A 22,356-nucleotide genomic window follows, 5' to 3' on the forward strand; every position below is an offset into this window, starting at 1 on the left:
TAAAAAGATGACTATTGCATCTGGATTTCAAAGAATAGGTACTAATTTGGCAAGTCTGCCATTAAGTGAAATTTTGGAATTCATTTTGAATCCCCTTCAGTACCGTTTTGCAATCATACAATAAAATATCATTTTTATTTTGGATAGATAGACTTAATGTTTTTTATGTGCATTAGCCAGCTTGAAAATTGTGTCCATTGGACTGGATCCATATAATTGCTTACTATTTCCATTCCTAGTTTTTCTACAATCCACCTGTATCTCTTGCATCATATTAAAAAAGTGATTCATGAAAAGCGATGTGATTCCAGTAAACTTTAAATTAGTTTAAGGACTTTCCATCATGGTTTATGTTCTATAACATTAAATAGATTGAAAATGATTTGGTTGGGTAGGAAAAAATTTTTGAAATAATTATTTAAGAATGTACACCTCAGCTATTTCTAAAATTTTAGAATAGATTTAAGATGTAAATACTGTGTAAGACTCAACATTTATGAAGGCAGGGAGTGGCCACCTGGTACATGGGAGTAACTTGAGTTGGAAATTTGGGGAGAAACAGAACTGTGGGGAACCTTCTCTGTGCCAGACCCTGTGTCAAATGCTTCACCTGTATTATTGTTTTTAAAATCCTTAATACAGCCTGTGAGGTGGGAAATATTATCATCTCAGCTTTGCAGATGGAGCAGGCAACAGGAGTCAACTGAGTTGCACTGTGGGACCAGGCAACACTGGGGTTTGACCAGTGTTGGGCATGGATGTTTCAACTCAGAGAGGTGCCACCCCTTAGGTCATGAGGCATCCTGAGATCTCATTTTTAGGAAATCCTGTGCAATTATCTGGGGTGCCAGCATCTGTATTTGAATTCTAGATTATCACTCAACATTCTGGAGAGCTTGGACTTTGCTGGCACTCTCTTGTCCCTTACCCACTTTTAGGAAGACTAAGCAATAGAATCAACTGTTTGGCTTTGAATCTTGTTATTTATTTAAAACTAATCCTTAAATTATGCCTAACTCTACAGTTTTGTCTTGGCATGAGAAGTTTAGTTATTACTTTCAAAATGAATAATGAAAAAACAAATTGGCAACAACAACCAAAAAAAAAAAAAAAAAGGAAAAGTAAGGAAAAAAAAGGAGAAGAAAACAGGAAAACACCTCAGGCAAAAGAAATAGATTTAATCAGCAATTTTTGCCTCACCAGATGAAATTATTGTGTAGATACATTCATCAAAAACGCTAGCACAAAAATGGAGAATTAAGTTGTAACTTTTAAGGATAGAGTCTCCTTAGGGATTGCTAAGCATGTTTTAGGAGTAGATGCACCGGATGGGTGGTTATGTAATTGAAAGCTGTTGCTAATACAGCATCCCCTTGGTTACTCCCTGGGAGTTAGGAACAGGTCTTGTTAAAAGCATGGAGTAGTGTGGATGGATTCAGTTGGCTGTGGCAGCGTACTGGACAAGGATTGGAGCAGAGAGTCATTTGTCTGTAGAGCATCTTGTTAGAGATAAGTTTTCAGAATTTGAATCCTAACACTTAATTATACCAAGTCCTAGAATTGGACATGAGTCACTTTTGTGATAAGTTAGTGCTGACGTTACTGATTGTTTACCAAGTACAGAGAGCCTCACTAGCTGTTTGAAACATAATACGGAGTGAAGAGTTCCATACAGGGAGGACCACATTCATCTGCCAAGTCAGAGGCAGAACGCGCTGAGGGCCAGTGCTGGACCTGGAGTCATCCCAAGCTTTCAGGAGGTCAGAAAGAGTGGCAGACTCATAGGGCAAGACAGGCCTATGGCACCTCGCTCAGGGCCACAAAGTGAGAGAGAGGTAAGATCGGCCACGTTCATCATTGGACTAAGTGACATTTCCAGGGAGCGCTAACCTTGGCACTAGAGGGAGTCTCCAGTAAGAAATGACCTGCCCCACTGAACTTTTCCCCACCCTGCCCCATCATTTGCATTACATGAAAATGGATATAATCCTCATCTTTTCTATGATCCAAGGAGAGGTACTGTGCAGAACAGGTGATGCAGGAAGTCCATGCTGATTGGACCCAGGTGGAGCACTTTATACTTATTCCATGTGCAATGTTCAGTCTGAAACTAACAGTTTTATGTCAATGTGGGAGAGGACAACTGTTTAAAGGTGACAGGATGAAGCTGTCTGCTTTCCTGCACATAGACATTAGTTTTTAGGAAGAAATATCTTTATGGGCACACACAAGAAAGAATTCTTACAAGAAGTGCTCTTCCAACTGGAACTTCAGCACAGGTCATTTTCTTACTAGAGACCTCCCTCTAGTGCCAAGGTTAGTGCTCTCTGGAAATGTCATTTAGTCCAGTGATGAACGTGACCATCCTGACATCTCAGGTCAGTGTTCAAAGGTGGTCATAAGAGTCGGGGTGGCATGATGGATGCCTAGGCTAAAGTCAGGAGCTGATCCACTTGGGGAAGGAAACAGCCCACCACAGGATAGAAGACCTGTTCTGCTGTAGCACTGCGAAGGACCCAAACCCACCTGCCTGACCTCCGTGCCTCAGGCTCAGACCTCCCCTTTCCCCTTCCCTCTGGTCAACGTCTATCATTACTATTAGCACAGTTTAAAATGAGCCAGTGTGTTTTCCATGGTGGCAGAAGAGCCTCTTTAGCATTGTTGGTTGTCTATGGTGCTGATGCCAGGGGGTGGCCAGATATGGGGCACTTAAAATTTTTGTGCTGTCCAGTGGGGTAGCTGCTACCCAGACAGACTTTAAAATTGAAATTGCTTAAAACTAATAAAACAAAAAAAAGAGTAATTTCTAGCTAAGTTTCAAATTCTCAATAACCACAGGTAGTTAATGGCTACATAGTCTATGTATGTAGGTGAGAGGGAACAGATGAAGGACATTTCCTTCAACAGGAAGCTCTCCTGGGCAGTCATGTTCTACTTAATATTGTAACGTGCTCAAGGGAGACAAATATCAGTTTATGTCAATTGTGTCCCCACTGCTTCGCTCTGTTAGAGTACGTTGATACAGAACATTATTTTACCCAGGTATAAGACATGTTACATCTTACTCTCTCCCTTGAAAACAAATTATCCAATCAATTAAACTCGTGATTTGCTGTGACAGGCCATCATGGAAACTTCTGAGTTTCATGGAAAACTTTCCTCAGAATCAGAATGACTTTTCCTAAATTTCTATATTTTATTTAAAGAGTCATTGGGGCTGGTATTGGGTGGGCTTGCTTAGCATGTGCAAGGCCCTGGGTTCAATCCACAGCACCAAAAATGAAGTATAATAAAAAAATCGAAAAATGATTTTTCAGGATTTTAGCCCATTATCTAAAATATACAAAAAAATGTGAAGATTATGCTGTTTTACAAAAGGACAAAGCAAATATTTCTTTTTAAATGTGGGGTTTCCTTGATAGTTTGCTAGTATTAATGCTTTAGCAAATTTTTAGAGCAAGAAAATAAAGTAAGAGAAAAGAGAGACTCGACTAAGAATCAATGAGAAAAGTGGGAGAGAAAAACTAGAGATGATAGAATTATAGTGCTAAGGAATGGCAGAAACCAGTGGACCCTGTGCTCTGGCTCACCTTCCTGGCCTCTCAGAGGGCCACAGCTCACTGTGCTTTTAACTTCCCTGCAAGGAAAAGAAAACCAACTTCTGATTGAAATCAATAGAACTCACTTGCAAAATCATCATAGCAGTGGGGTAGAAGGCTCACACTTTGATGGCTCTGTGTGAGGGGAGGACTGGCCCCTGGGCAGGCTCCCCAGGAGCTCCGGAGGAAGCTGAGCCGAACATTAGCAGGTTAGCCCACTGTGGATCAAGCCTACACATCCTTCCTCGGAATTCTTCTTTACACGTTTTCCCCCTGAGCGATACAGTTTCCCAAGATGCACAGGCTTCCCAGTCAAGTCAAGTTTGGGTGTGCTGTGCACCACCCTGCCTCTGGAGGGGCTGGGATGCTCTGCAGCTTGCAGTAGTCAGAGGCTGGCTGCACTTGGCTTCACTAAGTGTAACCTAAATGGGTTGGGTCAAAGAGTCACAAGCATTCTTGGCTTAATAGCTCGTGAACCATCACAGAGTTCTATAAAATATGCTTCAAGTGTGCTTGATTATCCTACAAATAGAGCCACTGAGCTAACCAAACTGTGCAAGAAGTTCTGTATAGATAGATAGATAGATATAGATCTGTATATAGTTGAAATATATTATTATATTCTTTATTATTTAAAGTTCTTTTAAGGAACTGAACAATTTAGGATGAAGAAGCATAGCATCTACAACTTCAGTGCAAAAGCTTCAGTTGAAAAATGTGTAAATTTAGAGTATATAGTATATGAGGAAATATATATCTATATAGTATATGTGTGTATGTGTGTGTATGTGGGCACGCATGCGCGCGGACGCGCACACACACGCACAGGATGTGCCCAAACAAATGTGCCAAAATGTTCTTAATTGACAAACTGCAAAGACGTGACTGGCACAATCTCTGTAATATTTCTCTAAGTTTAAACTTATTAGAGAAAGTGAGGGGAGCAGGAGGCGCTGCCCCAATGACTTGGGGCCTGGAAGGCTCTGCCACGTGAGCGTGGCCGAGGAGAGGAGAGGACGTTGGGAGCCACAGAGAAGTCCGCGAGCCTGGGGTCTCTGGGGACATCTGCGTGCCCTGTGGAAGGCTCTGGGGCCTGGAGCTGCCTGGCCACGATGACCCCCTCTGCGAGGGCGGACCTCGGCCCCGGGACGCTGCCCAGGAGCTTCCCGGTGGTGTGTGGCTTTATGGCTGTCCAGTGCGCCCGGGCCAGCGTGCCGCAGAGGATGCCAAGTTTAAGTTGTGTTGTGCGGCCAGACAGCAGGGGAGCCCTGGGAAGGCGGCCTCTGGTGTGCCTGAGGAGGCCCCCTGCTTGGTGGAGCGGCAGCGGGACCGCCTGACCCTGCTCTTCCCGGGGCTGGCCATGAATCCCACCCTGCGGCCGGCCGTGGGCAGAGGGTGTCATGGATGTCGTGTCACCCGCGCTTCGAGGGCACACACGTGGGCACGCAGGGCTTCTGAATAACTTCTCAAGGATTTCAGGGAAGCCTCAGGCCGAGGGAGGGCTCCCAGTCTTGGCCCGGCCTCGAGGCTCCTGGGCTGGATGAGACCCAGGCCCCGGGCCGCGGTTGCCCTGGGGAGAGGACCTCGGTGCCGCCCGAGGTGGCATCTAAGCGGTGGCGCATCTGCTCTCTGCACAGTGCTGGCCCCTGAAACCCTGACTCCCCTTCGGAAAGCTTCGCTTCCCCTGTTGTATTTCTTCCTCCTTTTTGTTGTTTAACCTTCACAGTAGGCTATAAAAATTGTGAAATTGGATTTGTTCATATTTCTGATAAAGGTTTTAGCAGTAAGGGCTCCTGCCGCCTTCACCAAGTTGTTACTGCAGTTAGAATTGTCACGTTCTTGTGATCTTTGGCTAGTCAGTCCTTTATTATTTTATGACTATTTATAGAACATTGATAATGGTTCTATGTTTCATTTAAGGTATATAAACCATAAGATCATATCTTATGTAATCATTATATTTGGCAATAATAATGTGGCATCATAAACCTGGATATCTCCCTCATTCAGGCATTGATGTTACTGGGGGTGTTAAAAAATAATTATTTAACATCAATGTACACATACATTTATATTTCCTCTTTACAACAAAAGCTACATATTTATCTCTGGAGACTAATAATTATAAAATGTATTATAAATCACAAATTTATAAAACTTGGCATCTTTATTGCATCTTATATTTTACAAAGTTTTATCACCTGCATTATTGGTAAAGGTGGTTAAACAAATAGCAATACAAAATGTATATGTAGTCTTTTTCCAATAAATTAGGGAAACAAATGGAACTAGGACTCCAGAAACTTCTGTCGTTTTCTCATTGTATCTGTACCATGTGCTTGAGTAGACCATGTGCATTTGGAAGGCTGTTTTCTCATTCATAATTATAAGAAATGCTAATTATTTATAGATGCTTCTGATGATACAATAAAATTTTAAATAAAGTATTATGCCAGGTCATGTCATGTGACACCACCGGCCTCCTGCTACCCCCACTCCCTAGCAACAGGTAAGGATTAAAAGAAATAACTACTAAGTAATTGTAGAAACTTAGAAATTTAGAAAGACTATTATTTTATTGATCAGTGCTTCTGAATAAAGTTAATTGTCCTCAGATATCCAAGTATGAGACCATCCTAAAGGATTCTCCTAATTGAAGGAGTAACATAATCCCTGTATGTTGACATCCTAGAGAAATGATCAGAGATGTTTAATTATTGAATCCGCTTTTCCATTCACCTTTTGCTCTTGAAACTGTACTATTTGAATGGCACTTCTCTAGCCAGAGGGAATATTAGTGAAATGCAAAGCACCCATTTCAACCCAGGGCTGCTGGAACTGTGGAGCTCCTCAGGATTCAGGGCTCTCATTTAATGTGTGTCTGAGTTCTGGCAAGTCCCCTGGAAAACCAGCTAGCGTGATCCTATCACACATATCATGAGAAATGGGCTGGTTTGTTTATGCAGATAAAGTTTTTAAGAGGAAAAGGCTGGAGCCCTCATAACTGTGTTCAGAAGCATGAAATAGAATTCAGGATCCGTGATCTCTGCTTTCCTGCCCCCCTTTCAAACATGAGCAGCAAAGAGCGCATTTCCTTTCACTGTGCTGCAAACAGAGTTGGCCCCTCTCCTGGCTGCAGGTTGCTTACTTTATTGAGTAAGTCATAGAACCATTGGCAAGAAAAAGAAAAGATTTTCACTCATTTGAGCATGAAACTAAATTTTCTAGATTTAATCATCATCTCCTCATTGGTATATTTATTCCACGAATGTTTCAAAATGTCCCTGAAGAGTCAGTTTTAAACCTTCCTCTAACAAGCTGATGGAGAGAACTCTGGTCTCAGTTTGGACTTGGCACTGACGGCTGCTCCCTCTGCTTGTGCCCACAGGTAGACCGACCTACAACAGCTTTTACGTGTACTGCAAAGGCCCCTGTCAAGGGGTGCAGCCGGGGAAGCTCCGAGTTCGGTGTGGCACCTGCAGGCAAGCCACTCTCACCTTGGCCCAGGTAAGGACGAGCAGTGCCCCACGGGACTGCCGCACAGGGGCGACTGGCGAGCTGCCCCTCACTGTTGGTCAGCACGAGTCCCCCACTGCTGAAAACCAGGCACTCTGCTGGGTGGTTGTCACAGCTTATGACTTGAAGCTTCATTTTAACATAAAGCTTTGCCTTGGCATTTCTCTCGACTGGTGGTGCCCGATCATTCTCCCACCGAAAGGCAGTGTGGAGACTGCTTTTGTAACAGAAGGGGCTGGGCGTTGGTGGGGCTGGTTTTTAGATGAGACCCAGCAAGGAGGAGCCTCTGTGGTTCTGGAAAGGTTTTGCATCTGGAGCTGCACGATGCCTGAGTGGCTTCATCCATGCTCCAGGTCCAATAGACTCTGCACTAAAGATCAATGCACAGAAGGTCACTCACTGTAAGTTACACCTCAATAAAAAAAAGTGAAAAAGGAAGGATCGTGGTCAGCAGAGGTCCCAACAAAGGTCTGCTGTGGCCTCCTGCTTGTTTCAGGTACAGCCCCTGAGCCAGGAGTTACTTTTGCATTTTAAAATGGTTGGGGAAAATCAAAAGATGAAAAATACTGTGTGGCCCATGAACATTCCATGAGATTTCAGTCCCATTGTCCATAAATAATAAAATTTGTTCAGGACTCAGACCCACCCATTTCTGCACGTTGGGACGCAGGCTGGACGGCCTGCAGAGCCTGAGTTACCACTCTCTGGCCCAGGGGGAAGAGCTTTGCTGACCCGTGATGTGATGTGAGGGATGTGGCAGGTGATGCAGATGCGGCAGTGGGCAGGGCGTGGCAAGTCTGGCCAGCACAGGTGTGTGAGCACAGAGAAGAGTACAAAGGACACAGTGCTGGGGCACTGAGGGTCTCCGATGGGGTTGATCATCCCAGCCTGGGGAGACCCCACGAGGGCAGAGCGTTCTGGTTTCATTCTGCAGGCAGTGAGGAGCCAAGGCCAGAGTAGGGACGACGCGTAATAGAAGACCTCGAGAGACACCTCCTAGAGGAGGAGTCACAGATGCATTGCCACCAGCCGAGGACATGGCAGCACCACTAAAAGTGCCATGGGGGATTTTCCTGTGACACCACATTGCAGCCACACAGGGAAGCCCACCTAGGAAGCCTGGGTGAGCAGAGGCCCCGTCTCACCCGAGCAGTTGCAGGGGCCTCTCTTTCCAGGTTGTCATTGGACACTGAGTGCATCCTCCAGGCAGAAGTGCTGGCCTGGGTCCAGCACAAGATTCCCTTCAAGCTGCTCCTCTCCTCTGCCTTTTCCAAAAGGATGGCCTGTCTCTTTCCCGTTCTGATCTGCAGTCACATCCCAGTGTTCTAGAGGGTAGATATGACCTACTCTAACTTCCTGGTGAATTCTTAAAACAAACAGCACCAACAAGTTAGTGTGGAACTCCATGCTAAGTTTTTCATAAGTGACCTCATTTAATTATTTTACAGAAAAACTCTGGTTAAGTTCTATTGTACTATTATTGTCCCCTGTTTTAGATTTGAGAAGAATGAGGCTTCAAAGCTTCAGTCATTAGTCTAAGAAAACAGGAGCGTGTTAGCATGGACCAGGAATTTGGACCCAGACTATCCCCTCTCACTTTACAAGCTGTAGAAGGGTTTTGCCCTCTTTTGCTCTGTGGATATGTTTACATTAAGGGCCATATACCCAGATATCCACAGGGATAAGACAGGAGATTAAGTCTCCCATCAGATGTGGGCATTGAGGGGCAGTGTCACAGTGGAGGAAGAGGAGGAGGCCAATACCTGGACCTTGCTGCCTGCCAAATGTTGGGGAGCTGTGAGGTGGGACTCATTGCAGCTAGTTCTTTTTTATTTTTTGAATCAAGAGATATTTTCATTTAATACTGTACTCCATGAGCAGCGGGGATAGAAAAACACAAAGAAAGTCCCTGCAACGTTTGTCTCAATATATGCAACCGAAGTAGAGCTTCGTAGGGACTAGGTGGCACGTTAATCCCAGGTGTTGAGCTGAGCCTGGAAGGGGACAGACACCAGGAAAGGTGGCTGTCGTGGGGACACGTGTGAGGTGAGCTTACTAAGATGACCCTGGAGGCAGCCCGAGAGCCCTGGTTCCCCCTCCCTGCTGGGTCAGCTTGGGACTGCTCACTGGTATAACAGTATCTGTTTCTTCCTTGTTGTGAGGTTCACTCATATGTAGAGAGGACTTGATTATCCATGCTCTGTTATCCTCATTCACGTACAGGAATGCACGTGTGTGACTCTCTGTCCTGCAGTGTGGAAGCCAGATCTGGCCAACACTCTCCCCTCCCCCTTCACCCCTATTAATGCAGAGTCACTATCATTTCCAGATTAGAATAGAGTCACCTTGAGATGAAGTCAAGCACCTATTCACCAGGACCAGCACTTCCAGGGCAGGGTGTCCCATTGGTGGACCAGTGGTCTCAGCACCTCACCTCAGATGCCCACCCCATGACCCTCTATGATTTATTCCATTCCCAGACTGATCCACTTTTGATATTTAACCTTAAACTTTTATTCCCTTCACACTGTCACACTGTTTCCTACTCTGCGCATCACTGACCCTTCTCTTACGTTGTCCTGGAACTATCTGGCCTCTCCTGTCGCTCCGTACCCTGAGCTGTGAATCCTCAGTGTCATGGTGCAATCATCCATTCCCTGCTGAGCTCGCCCCGCAGTGTCTGCAGTATCTTCCACCCCTCACATGGGGCCTTCCCTTTGCAGGGCACAGAGCCACCATGTTGAATGAGTGACAATTGTATTTGAACCTTTACACCTTGATTCCATAGGTGCACACCCTTCAGGAATTCTGTGTGGCATTTTATAATCATATCAGTCCTAGTAATGATTATGTGTTTGTGGTGATTTATTATTCCCTGCTTACCTCTATATCATTATATTTGTCTCTAATTTGTGTGATAGACCTGCAAAGTAGATAGTATTATGCAATGTTTTAAACAAAGAGACTCTTTTAGTTTAAGTAAAGAGCCCAAAGTTACAGGTTAAATAATAATTGAGCCAAGAGTAAAAAAAAAAAATTCTCTTCATTTTTCCAAAGCCTTGACCTTTTGTAGGATATGTTGCTTACTATACAAATCCAGTAATCAATGTTCTATTATCTAACTACTTCCTTTGTACTTAAAATGTCACTCAAGAATACTCTTGGGAAAAAAATACATTTAAAGATTCAGGAAAAATGGAATAAACATGATTTAAAGAGAATTGATCCATATTTTTAGTAGTTACCAGAGGTAGCATAACTTGCACATAGCAGAAAATCAGACATTTCAATATTTTGTTCTAGAAAAACCACACACTCAGTAGAACCTCCTGATAGGACCCCTAGGAGCTGCAGGCCAGTCACATTGCTGATTAGCCTGCAGCCATGGAGTGGAGAAGCTGCTGGACTTTGCCAAGGGGAATGATTTCTATGCAGAAAATGGGCAACTCTTGGGTTTCATTTTCTAGATCTTTATGAAGATCAATAACTTACATAATTTTCTGGTCATGAAAATATAAAAGAGAATATAGGATTTTAGGTGGGTGACTAGTTACAGTGGAGTGGTGTGTGGTTTGTTTGAATGTCTGCAAAGAGATTTTTATACATAAGGAGAAAAAATGGAACCTCCTTAGCCATTTGAATCATTTTTGAAAAACACATTTTTTTTTTCTTCTCATCTGCAGAAAGCAGGTTGCAGCCAACTCCGTACATCTCATGTCTGTGTGGTCCCCTCCTACATCCTGGTGGTTGGGGGTTCATTCATAATGCCACTGTTTCCTCAACTTTATTTAAATAGTACACGTAGCAACGATGAGCCGCCTCTCCCACGTGGTGCTCTAGTTAGAACCGCGTCCCTGTTGGATGTGGTACTCATAATATATAAGTCGGCAGGGAAGATGGACGTCCTATCCCCATCCCCATAGTTTCTTTGAGTCTGAAGTTGGACCTGACCTCCAGGGCAAGTTGAGAATCATCTTGCCCACCAGTTCCTCTTCTGTTTCCAGATCCAAATGTCTTCTTTGTTTCATGGTGATCTTGACCAGGGTTCCACCTAGATCAAAATAGCCGTTAGAAAAGTGAGTGCTCACTGGCATGCAGGGGAGAAGCTGGCTGAGGGAGGAAGCATGGCGAGCACTGGCGCTAAGGCTGCCCATCTGGGTCCATGCCCACATGAGACAGGGCTGGACACACCTGGGGTGCTTGTACGTGGCTGTATGTTTCTGACTGTGTTCTTGGGCAGTGAGAGGATCACTTAAAATAACCCACTTCGCTGTTTCACTCAAAGACTTCTCTAAGCGCCTGCTGATGTCAACAGAACACCATTAGACCTGTGACTGAGATGGTTCTCACTGGACTGGTGGTTTAGTTAGCCTGGGTGATGGCCTGGCGTCCGTCCCTGGGAATCATTCTGACGGTTGCTCCTCACCCCGCAGGCTGCTCTCACTGGGTCCTGACACTGTGCTCCCCCGATTCTGGAAGGGTGTTCCCCCCTTCCCCCATCATCACCAGTCACTGCTGAATTCTAGGTGACTGGGGCCTCTTCAAGAAAACTAAGCTCTGCCATGGAAAGAAGCTAACTGGTCTGTTCCTTCTAACTGGAAATAGACTTAAAATAGAGTCAAGGTACACGTGGAGGAAAGTGAAGTTCTTGAATCTAGTCATCCTTAGAAGACGGAAGGGCATGGAGGTGAACTGAGAGAGAAATGCAGAGTTTTGCTTTGGAATGTCTGCCTGGGAGCAAAGTCCTGCAGGACCCCAGGTCTGATCAATTTTGCAGGTTGCTAGTCTCTCAGCACAGCTCCAGGTACCCAGTGTTATCCACACTAACATCTTTTTGTTTGCACTTAGTTTATTAGTCTTAAAATTAATCAGAAGCCAGGAGATTACTGCAGCCAAGGAGTTTGGATGATTTTTTTCCCCTCTACAATCACTATAATTACTTTATCTCAAAAAGAACTTTATCTTTGCCACTCTAATGAGATACTCTGCCTTGGAAGAGCATTAAAGCTAAAAGGTTTCTGATGAGAAATGGGGCAATAAATAGAATAAGATGTAAAATGCCTGGCATGATGGATTTTGTTTAAAATTGGTTTATAGATTAGGCACAATTTATGTGAGGAAATTTATTAAGAAATATAGTCTAAATGTATAATCATTTCTAAACTTAATATTTGTTACAGATTAATTGTTGGTCAGAAGTCAACTTACTTCTCTTATTGTCAAAACCTGCTCTCACATCTACGTAATGAATTGAAGTCTGAGGATATATCTAACTTACTTTCTAGTATTAGCATAGGGCATTTTTGCCCAAGTATGGTTTACTCTCCTCCATGCTTGTTATAGATTTTCTTGTCAGCATTTCAGGTTTTCTAGAGTATTCCTTGCAAGTTATTTAATTTTTGTAAAGAATATTCTGGATGTCTTGATGGTGAGGATCCTGCAATGTCGTTTTGCTTTGTGTTATCATGTCAGGCCCATAAAGAAGACAGCCTGCCTGTGGAGTCTCCTCTGCCAGCTCAGGTGTAGGGAGCTGAGGGCAGGCGGATCTGTCCTGCAGCCCTGGGGCAGGGCTGGGAGCAGAGTCCTGCAGGACCCGGTGAGAGCAGCCCCCTCTCCTGCCCTCTGCTCTGCCTGGGGATTCTGCTTGGCCGCAGGCTCCGTCCTGATCCCTCCTCCCTCTCCAGATGCCCACTCTTTTGGCTGGATGTGTTCTCTTTGGTCCTTGCCCCAGCTCCATTCCAGTTGGTGACAAGTAGAGAGTCCCCTCTGCTAGGCAAAGACAGAAGATACATCACAGAGTGCACTGAGGGATCTGAACAGCTCAGAGCACCAACTATCAAGGTAGAGACTTTATAAACTATGTCAGGCAAGTTGACCATTTGGAGATTTGGCCTTGGTGAGCGGATCTTCATTCAGCAGCCTGCTTTGGTACCCATGTCGGGCACGGCTGGTTTTTTTGCTCTGTGACTTTAACTTTCAGGAAAACTGGATGGTTTTAATGACTCCCAGAGCTTCCAGCACTGAGGTTGGAGTGGGAGAGCCCTAGATGAGAGGGGGATGGTGGGACACACAGCTCAGGAAGGGTGGACCTGGAGGAAGCTGGGGGAGGCTGTGTGGGAAGCTGGGGGCCTTGGGCCTCTGACTGGGAAGGGGTGTGCCCAATGTCACTCTGGCACCCAGGATTCTGGGTAGGAGTTAGCATGACACTAAAGGAGTTCACCTACATTTGCATTTCAGATACATAAGTAGGTCCTACTCATGGGGGTGGGGCCTAGGAAAAACCTGGGAGCCCTGGGGGTGATGCTGACACCCCATGCGAGGGGACCGAGGGGACCGTAAAGCACTTCACAAGCTCAGCCTTTTACCAGATGAGCTCTTGTTTCTGGAGAACTGCTCATGATCACTAGTGAACCAAAAACATTTTGATTAAACAGACAAAGATACTAATATGTAAATTGATGCCAGTTGAAAAAGACTCATTTCCGTTTTTGCTATAGCTACATTAGTATGAACATTTGTCAGTTTATAAGAAAAAAATGAAAAATATAAAGTTGTCTATTGAACTAAATGAAATGTTACATATAAATATAAAATTGTTTAGGAGATAAGAAAAAATGTCATGTGCAAATGTAAAATTGTTTAGGAAATAAGCAAAATGTTATTGAACAGGGCTGCGGGTGGCTTCAGCCGCCCCCCTGACGCTGTCTTTACTACAGCAATGTCTACCTTGTCATATGCATAATATTTCACTCTAGCAAGACTTTCTTTGGCCTTATTATAGTTGTAGTGATTTCAATTAATTAAAGCCTGCAGAAATGTTGGCCAAGGTTGGTAATTCATTGGCTTTTTAATCCAGGTCATTATTTTCATTTGGACTCCGGTGGTGACACCTTTCATTGATTTCTCACTTGAGGGACTCTCTGTAATGGCAACTGGGTTTTGTTTTGTTTGGGTAATGATTTTACTTAGAAGTCTTTAAAGAGAACACTGAGGAAAAGAGAAGAAGACACTCTTCACAGAGGCATATTCCCCAAGCATGACTCAAGGGCCCTCCCTGTCCTGGGGGCTCTGAAGCTCTGGGTACCCTACTTCCCAGCCGGTCTCCGTGGCTTTGTGCTGTGAATGTGTGACACTGTTGTCCCTCTCACGTGTGGCTGCACTCCTGCCCAGGTGGCTAGTGTAAGATTCTCAAAACCATAGGCAGGGAATGCAAGTTGTGTTATTCTGGAAATGTTTATATTTTAAAGTGGTTAAGTTTTCTACTCTTCTTCCAAAGAACATGGTTTATATTTTGGGAGAGAGAATTGATTTTTATACACATGTATCTTTATTGCAAAGTACATAATGCCAATGTTAGCTATTTTTTTATGCAGAAGATATTAAAAGTTTTACAAAGTTTGTCAGTAGTACCATGTGGTCAATAATTTACTTAATTGGGAATCAGTTAAGCTATCTGGAATTTTATTCATTGTGTGCGAAGATATATTTCAAACATTTATCAGAGGAATTTTTATCAAAACAATATATATATGTATTTTTAACCAGGGGTACATAACCACTGAGCCACATCCCCAACCTCCCCCTCTGTTATTTATTCATTTTTTTTTAATTTAAGTTTCTTAGGGCCTTGCTAAGTTTCTGAGGCTGGCTTTGATCCTCCTGCCTCAGCCTCCTGTGCCTATGGGATTATGGGCATGTGTCATTGAGCCTGGCCAATGTTCTGACAAAGTTACCACCCATAAATACTTGTAAAGCATAAAGGAACAGATACAATGTTCTCAAGAACGGTCCCCACACATTCTGTCATTCCATTTTAAGTTGTAGTTGTGTGCACCCTGTCTGAAACTGGGCTGCTTTGTTGATTGGCTAGTGATGCTGTCTGCTGGCAGAACAGGACTTAACTCAGGTCAACTCCTAAGGACACTGTTGATTTCTCAGGCACCCCTGGCTGCTTGTCTGCCACTGCCCTTCCTGAACATCTGTGTGCCTCTTTTTTCAAAGTGATGAAAATAATTCCTAGAAACCTCCATGTGGTCTTCTTACACCTGGGTCACTTGGCCACTGAAAAGCAGGAGTCTGCCCACAGCGCCCACAGGGCCCACAGGGAACAGGACAGCTGTGACTGGCCTAGACCAACCTTACTTTCTCCTCTGATTTGACCCGCCCCAAACCAGAGTGCTCCTAACAAGGAAAGTGGATGTGATGGGCCTTGGGTGGGCAGTGACTAAGGCCTGCTGTATTCAGAAGCGTAATTATTTTAGATCGTTTTCCTGACCTCATTGCCCTTGTTACTGAGTGGACATTTCACACACACATGCCTTACTGGGATCCCAGAGAGATCTGGCCTGCCTTGACATTCTGGGTGGGAAATGCCATTGTCTTTAGGTGTTATTTCTATACACAGATGTGGCTCCCTGATCCTCTACAGAATGAAATAGACACATTCTCCATTTAACCACTTAGAAACTTTATCAAGAAGAGTAGAAATAATTAAATAAAAACCAAACAGATCTTGAGTGCACTGGGTGAATTTTGTTCTTTCCTTAAGAAGTGAGTGGCTCTACTCTCAGTAGTGAACCAGAGGGGGTTTATTCATCTGGTCTTACTCCATGCAGATCTCCTGTTGATGCCTTATGAAGAAGCAGGTGTATTACCCAGCAGATAAACCTGCAGGGCTGGGGGAGGCACATTAACAGTGCTCCTCCAGAATCACGCAGGGCAGTGGCAGGTTGGCTGAGACATGCTTGTGCATCATTTTGCAGAAGCTTTTGTACTTAGGCACGCACCGCGTCCTCCGCCTGGGGCTATCAGGCTACCTGCATAAGTGTATCATTAAAGCCGGTGGGAAATGGAGAGGTTAATTGACTTTACTTGGGTCACACAGTGAGAAAGAAACCAAACTGAGAATTAAAACCGGGGTACTGGAGCTGAGCTTCTGACTGCCAGCACCTGTATCGTGCTACGCTGGTTTCCTTACTAGGACACGGGAGGGCTGAGACTGCCGGTGCCATTTCCTGCAAAGAGTCCTGTTTACCCCACTGCGTGTCCTAAAGTGGGGATCAAGATTCAGAAACTGTAAGAGGGGAAACAGGGAACTCTCCTTTAGTGGAGAGGAAAAGGGCGTGCACTGGGGTGCTTGGAAACAGGAAGCAGGAAGGCTCAAAGGGAGTCAGAGACCAGAGCCCTGTCAGTGTTAGCTAGCCGGCGGGTTTGTCCTGGGGCATCTAATACCGCCAGGGTCTGTGGTGTGAGTCCTGCATGGGCCACTGGCCCCTCCAAGCACAATTAAAACCCTGCAGTCCCATATTAGTATTTTTTGAACTCAAAACCCAGCTCATTTCAAAGAATTTTATTTCTGTCTAAAGTCAGAATGACCCTGATTTTTTTATGTGCTATAAATCTCTACTTGTGCATGGGGGACTTCATATTAATTTAGAAAGCCATCCTAATAAGCATAACTGACCTACTGCCAAGGAAATGACCTGCAATTAAAATAATCAGATATGGACATAATTTAAAGCTGGCAGCAGCATCTCATGGGCGAGTACACTCCCCTCCCCCCAGCATGCTGAACACAAATGAGAAAGCATGCTCCTTCTCTGTCTTTATCTTTATTTAAAGTAGTCAAGGTAAAGGTCAGTGTAAACAAATGTGAAATAGCCTATAAATTCTGTAGTGTTGCCACCAAAGATAAACTTTGCATAAACAGATACAGGGAAAATGAAATATACACACTCACGAAATATGGTATGACCAGAAAGGTAAGAGACACCTGTTCCTCAGGTGCTGTGTACTCATCCTGCTACTAGATCCGGTTCCAAGAAGCAGCCAAGGACACCTCGTTGGTCTCTGCTTTTAGCAGAGTGCACGGTTCGTAGTGGACGTCTGAGAGTTCTGTGGAGTAATGAATAACAGGACACTGGCTTTGCCTCATTGTGTGCCTTGGCCTTCCCACAACTTTGATCCGAAATGGACTCTGCAGCCATCCAGTTTAAATTCCCTGATAAGGGAATTGCTCGAATAACACCTGTTTGCTGTTTTGTCATCCGACTTCTGCCCAGGCCCGAAGAGATGGAGAAGGCATTGCCTTTCGGATTGCCTGTTTTCCTTGTTGATAGACCTCCAACTGAAAGTTACTTGACCTGAAATCAGTCTCCACCTATAACTTCTGTTTTTTCTCTTTGAAAATAAAACTCCATACAATCTTCCATGTCTTCATTTGTTTAGAGCAGCTAAAGTGATCTATTTTCTAGTTCTTTCTGTCTCTGCTAAACCAATGATTCAAGCATAAATGGGTCAAAGAATTCCTTGGCCTCCAAGAAATTCTCTAAGTAGCTTCAGAATCTGCAGGTTTGGTGAGAGTGTGAAGGAGGAGGCTTGGCCAGCAGGCCACTGTGTGAACTTGGAGAGGGGTTGTGTGGTCAGGCGAGCATTGTTCCCGACTCTTCTTGACAAGAAGCCTGACTCGTAGCAAGGTACAAGGCTTCTTGGAAAAGTGACAGGGTTAGTGCTGGAGAAGAACAAATTGAGAGGTGTGGTTTATGTGATGGTTCAGAGGGAGCAGGTGTGGCAGCAGCTGAGCTGGCCCTGAGCACCTGCACATTGGGGTGCATTAGCTACGTGACCCTCGATGCCTAGTGGCTATGCTTGTAGGGCAGCTCCTGGCAAGTCCAAGGCAGGCTGGTTGTCAAGTGAACTGCACAAACCACCACACTGTTCCTTCTACGGATGATTCTTTTGTGTCTCTTCTAAAGGCATGTCTGTCTCCTTCTGACAAATGGCTGGTTTTCTCAGGGCCAAATGGATAACTTTAAGTTTCGAATACAAGTTTAACTCAGCAAATAACAGCCTCAGGAAAACCACCAACAAACCAAATAAGAGGCTTTCCCTGTGTTCCTGTTGGGCCTGCACTGTGATGAGCACTTGCTGGGGGTGGGGGTGGGGGTGTCCTTCTGTCTTTCCCCACCTTGAGCGTGCACACTTGCTGTATCGTTTTGCTCCCTCTGTTTCTGATGTCCCGGGGTTGAAGTAAGATGGGAGAGTGAAGAAAGAGGGGTCAGCAAAGTTCTTGCTCTACTGACGCGGTCCTGGGTGCATCTGAGCCCTGGGGAGCCTGCCAGTGTGAAAAACAGACTGACCCTTGGCTCCTGGACAGGTTGTGCAGAGGTCACTGTGGGAATTTCCCCTCACCTGCAACGAGGGGCTGCTGATAGCTCTTCTCCAGAGATCATTCCCTTCACAGCTCATGGAATTTCAGTGTTCACCCAGATTCTCTCTATTGGGGTCTCCTTGGCCTTCCGGGAAGTTTTCTTGGGCAGAATAGAAAATAGTCTGGAGGCAGATCTTTCTCATTTTTCATGAGGAAATCTCAAACCTTTTTTTGTTTTACAAAATTCTAGGATCACAGGCTGAACCCAGACTAGCTGTGCTGATGGAGTAGCTGGCCTTTCAGGTTGACCAAGCCAGGCTGAGGCCAGACCCCAGCTCACTGTCCGCCCTGATGTGAAAGAACCTCAGCAGGCTCTCAGTCATTCCGACAAAGCTGTTCCCTCTTCAGTTCAGATGAAGGTAGCACCTGACATGGTGGGTGTTGATATTCACAGTGCAGTTTTCCATACAGAAATCCTCCCAAATTATCTCTACCCGATGTCCACTAAGGCGACATTTATACAGGTGACGCCAATGAGGCGTTTCAAAAATTGTACCATGTATTGCGTAGAGAGTATAAGAGCAGTCTCTGTACTTTCTGCTCAGTTTTGCTGTGAACCTAAAAGTTCTCTGAAAAAAAAAAAAAAGCCTATTTTAAAAATACTACCACCGGTTGGTTTTAAGATTTGTAAATCTTGCATATGGAATCAGTGCCTCCTTTGGTACAAGATCTCTTGTATTTGTGCTTCCATTGAAACAGATACTTTATATTATATGAATAAGCTAAATCCATGAGCCCTCAGCTGTTAGAAAGTACTCCCAGGCTCTTTGTGCTTTGTGTTTTGTGCTGCTGAGGACAGAACCAAGGGCTTCCTGCATCCTAGGCAGAAGCTCTACCACTGAGCTGCATCTCCAGCTCCACCCTCAGGGTCTTTATTGATATGATAATTGTGTGATTTGGGACAAGCAGGCATCACCCTGGCCATTTTACACCCGAGAAAACCATATGGGGTTCACAGAGAAGAGAATTGCCAAGAAGCCCTAGAAACCGTAGGAGGTTGAACCCACATTTCAGAAAAAAACCCTAAAGACTTTTTCCTTTGGATCCATTGTCTCTTCTCTTAGCAGACAGCTAAGTATCCTCAGCTGGTACATCATTATTTTTAACAGTGTTTGCTTCATAGATTCCCGAAGGCAGCTAAACTATTTTAAATGTGCACGATCGCTGTTCTCCTTTTCTTCTAACACGTTCTTACATTTTCTTTGATTTATGTCTTGGAGGCTCCATCTTCGTTGAGGTTATCGATGCCACCGACATGTTCTTTGCTTAATGCCATGTCCTAGCTGTTCTAGCCATTTATTAAATTCTATCTCTTGGTATCAAGATAATAAGAGCTGAAAATTAGCCAAACTGTGAGACCCTGCAAACCACAGAGCTGCCGTCATTTAGACTAAGCAAGTCTTTCCTGGAGACTCACTAGACTTTCCTGGAGGGAAAAAGATTTTCAAATCCCTTATGATGAAGGACATAGAGCACCCTGGAATCCGACCTTCTTCACCCAAACTCTTTTCCTTTCTATTATTTTCTTAGGCAACATGAATACCTTTTAATAGTGACTCAAATTACTTCAGTTCAGTTTAAACGGAGTATCAGCCATGTTTTGTTTCATTTATTTGAAAAATTGTGATTTTGAAGGAGAGGTCACAGGAAAGTGAGTTGGTATAAATATTAGGTTCTATATTTGATCCTAATATGCCATGTATTGGAAAAAATTGCAAATTTACCTGTTACAACTTGAAATTTAGTGTTCAGTTGCTTTCAAATGACTATGCATTGCCTTGAACCTGGAAAATTTGGATGAGCTTAGGAAAAAAAAATCCATAACATTGGAAAATGCACTGTAGTATATAGTTTAGGTGAAATATGTACTAAAGAATATCGCAAATCTAGGAAAATGTCAATTTATATGTTTAGAAGCAGAGCCCAATACAAATTTCATAACAATGTCAATTTTGCCCTTGTTAAACGAGGCTTTATTAAGGTTAGTTTGGACAGAAGACCAAGATGGCCGATAGCATTTTTTTTTTTAGATTATAGTAGTATGTGTAACAGCTTTGAAATAGATGTCTCATTTAAGAGACAGAAATTGATACCATTAGAAAGTGGGGAAAATTGGTTTGCTTTAAGTTTCTCAAAGATTTATAGGCAAGTATTTCTTAATACTGCCCATTCCATCTCAAACAAGGATTCTTGAAGCTTGAAAGCACATGTGAAATGTGCACCTTTCTCTTCACTGGGGGAGTTGGGATGGGAGGAAAGTCAGAGGAGGAGGGCAAGCTCAGGCTGGGAATGTTGGAAGAAGGATCAAGGAAAGGAAAGGACGGGGTATGTGCTTATCCCACCACTGGGCTGCAAGTTCTTGGCAGTCTTCTATTATGTGGTCAATACATTTTTGTTTGTTGAATATTTTATTTGATTGAAAGTACAAATAAAATATAAGGTCTTAGACTCTTCATTCCTTAGCCAAAATTGGTAAAGAGCTATGCTGTCCAATATGGCAGCCAACGAGCTACATATGGCTCTTTAGATCTGAATGAGTTAAAAGTTAAATAAAATGAAATGACTGTTCCTTAGCCACAGCAGCCACATTCCAAGGACTCAGTAGACTAATGACTAGTGGCTACTGCTTCATTGTGCCTTGTAAACACAGAGCATTCTACGCATCACAGAAAATTCTACTGGGCTGTACTAGTCAGACTAGTCAGGGGATTCTGGTTTGATCAGAACCTATCTGTATATGTTTATATTTTTAATGTTAAATGTATTTTCCTAGCACTAAGAAATAGGAGTGGAAAAAAAAGAGTGTATGACTGCTCAGTTATTGCAGAAATGAGGTATAGGTGGGAGCAGGGAGAGTGTTGCCTGAGCAACAGTTCGTGGTTAACGAGGCCAGGCTTGCTTCAGCTGCAGAGTCAGCAGCGGCAGAGCTGGCACTAGGACTGGGGCTGTTGCTTTACAGTTTATTGCTCTGTCATCCTATTGGACCCCTCAAATCTATATGTTGGCATGTGAGAGTTTTGGAGCCAGCTATCTTTGGTTCTGATGAGGTGGAAGCTTACAACCTCTCCCATCCCCTATAGAGGCAAGGGAGGAGGTGGATTTCTCACACAGGAAACCCCTGTCATAGGCTGCCACATCCTCAGAGAGGTTCAAGGTCCCCAGGCTAGAACATGATCTCGGCCAAGCTGAGCTCGCTCCACGTGGCCTGTGTGGCTTGCATGTCTGTAGGATCTGTATCTCCAGCCCCTTGGGCTATAGACCGGATTCTGTGGCAGAGACCACCCAACACCCTACCTTCACCTTAGGATCTCACTCGTTCTCCTTAGTTTTCACATCCGGGTGAGGGCCACCTTCCCAGGCTGTCTGTAGTCCTCAGTGCACCTGGTGTCGCCCTGCATATGAAAGCCAATGCAATGCTGTGTAGCTGGGCAGAAAACCTGATCTGAGGCCGCCTGCTTGTTGAGAGTACTGTTTGGCAATGAAATAAAAACGTACTTTGCCCTAATACCCTTGTATTTATAGAAATCCTTTTTCAAAATTGATTCTTCCAATCAGCAGAAAGGTATAGTAACTTGTAAAATATGTTGCAAGAATTGACATAAATGACCCAATAAAAATGCTTTTGAAGCAGATGTAGTCTTCCCACGACTACTTTTTTTGGATATTTCAAATGATACAATAATATTTCATTTCAATAATATTTAATTTATTTCATTAAATTAAACTTAAGACAAATATATTTTGAAATACATGTACTAAGTCATCATTAGTAATGATTATTGAGTTTCTTTAGGCACAAAACACTGACTTGTATGTGATCCTGTACAAGAGGCCAAAGCACTTCTGCTTTTGAAAACTCCTAATATGGTTGGAAACCTAACCACATCTGGGAAGAAGTACTTGCAACACCCTGGGACTCCCCCTTAGACTGGCCTCCCCACGGCTGCCTGGGGAGGAGTCTGCTGGTACTTTTCTCTTGGTGTATCAAGGCCAATGGACTTCATCCAAAATATGATAGAGCCATGATCCTTC

At 44.0% G+C, this 22,356-nt stretch overlaps 1 protein-coding gene across 1 annotated transcript in view; it reads left to right on the plus strand.

Moving 5' to 3' along the window:
• Positions 1-22,356, plus strand: part of Prkn (parkin RBR E3 ubiquitin protein ligase) — a 1,241,962-nt gene that overhangs the window by 460,580 nt on the left and 759,026 nt on the right. The window contains exon 4 of the mRNA XM_026393149.2: positions 6,988-7,106. Coding sequence (XP_026248934.2) covers positions 6,988-7,106 — 119 coding nt within the window. The remainder of the gene's footprint in view (positions 1-6,987; positions 7,107-22,356) is intronic.

Source organism: Urocitellus parryii, chromosome 8 (genome assembly GCF_045843805.1).
Source record: "Urocitellus parryii isolate mUroPar1 chromosome 8, mUroPar1.hap1, whole genome shotgun sequence".
Classification (NCBI taxonomy): Eukaryota; Metazoa; Chordata; class Mammalia; order Rodentia; family Sciuridae; genus Urocitellus; species Urocitellus parryii.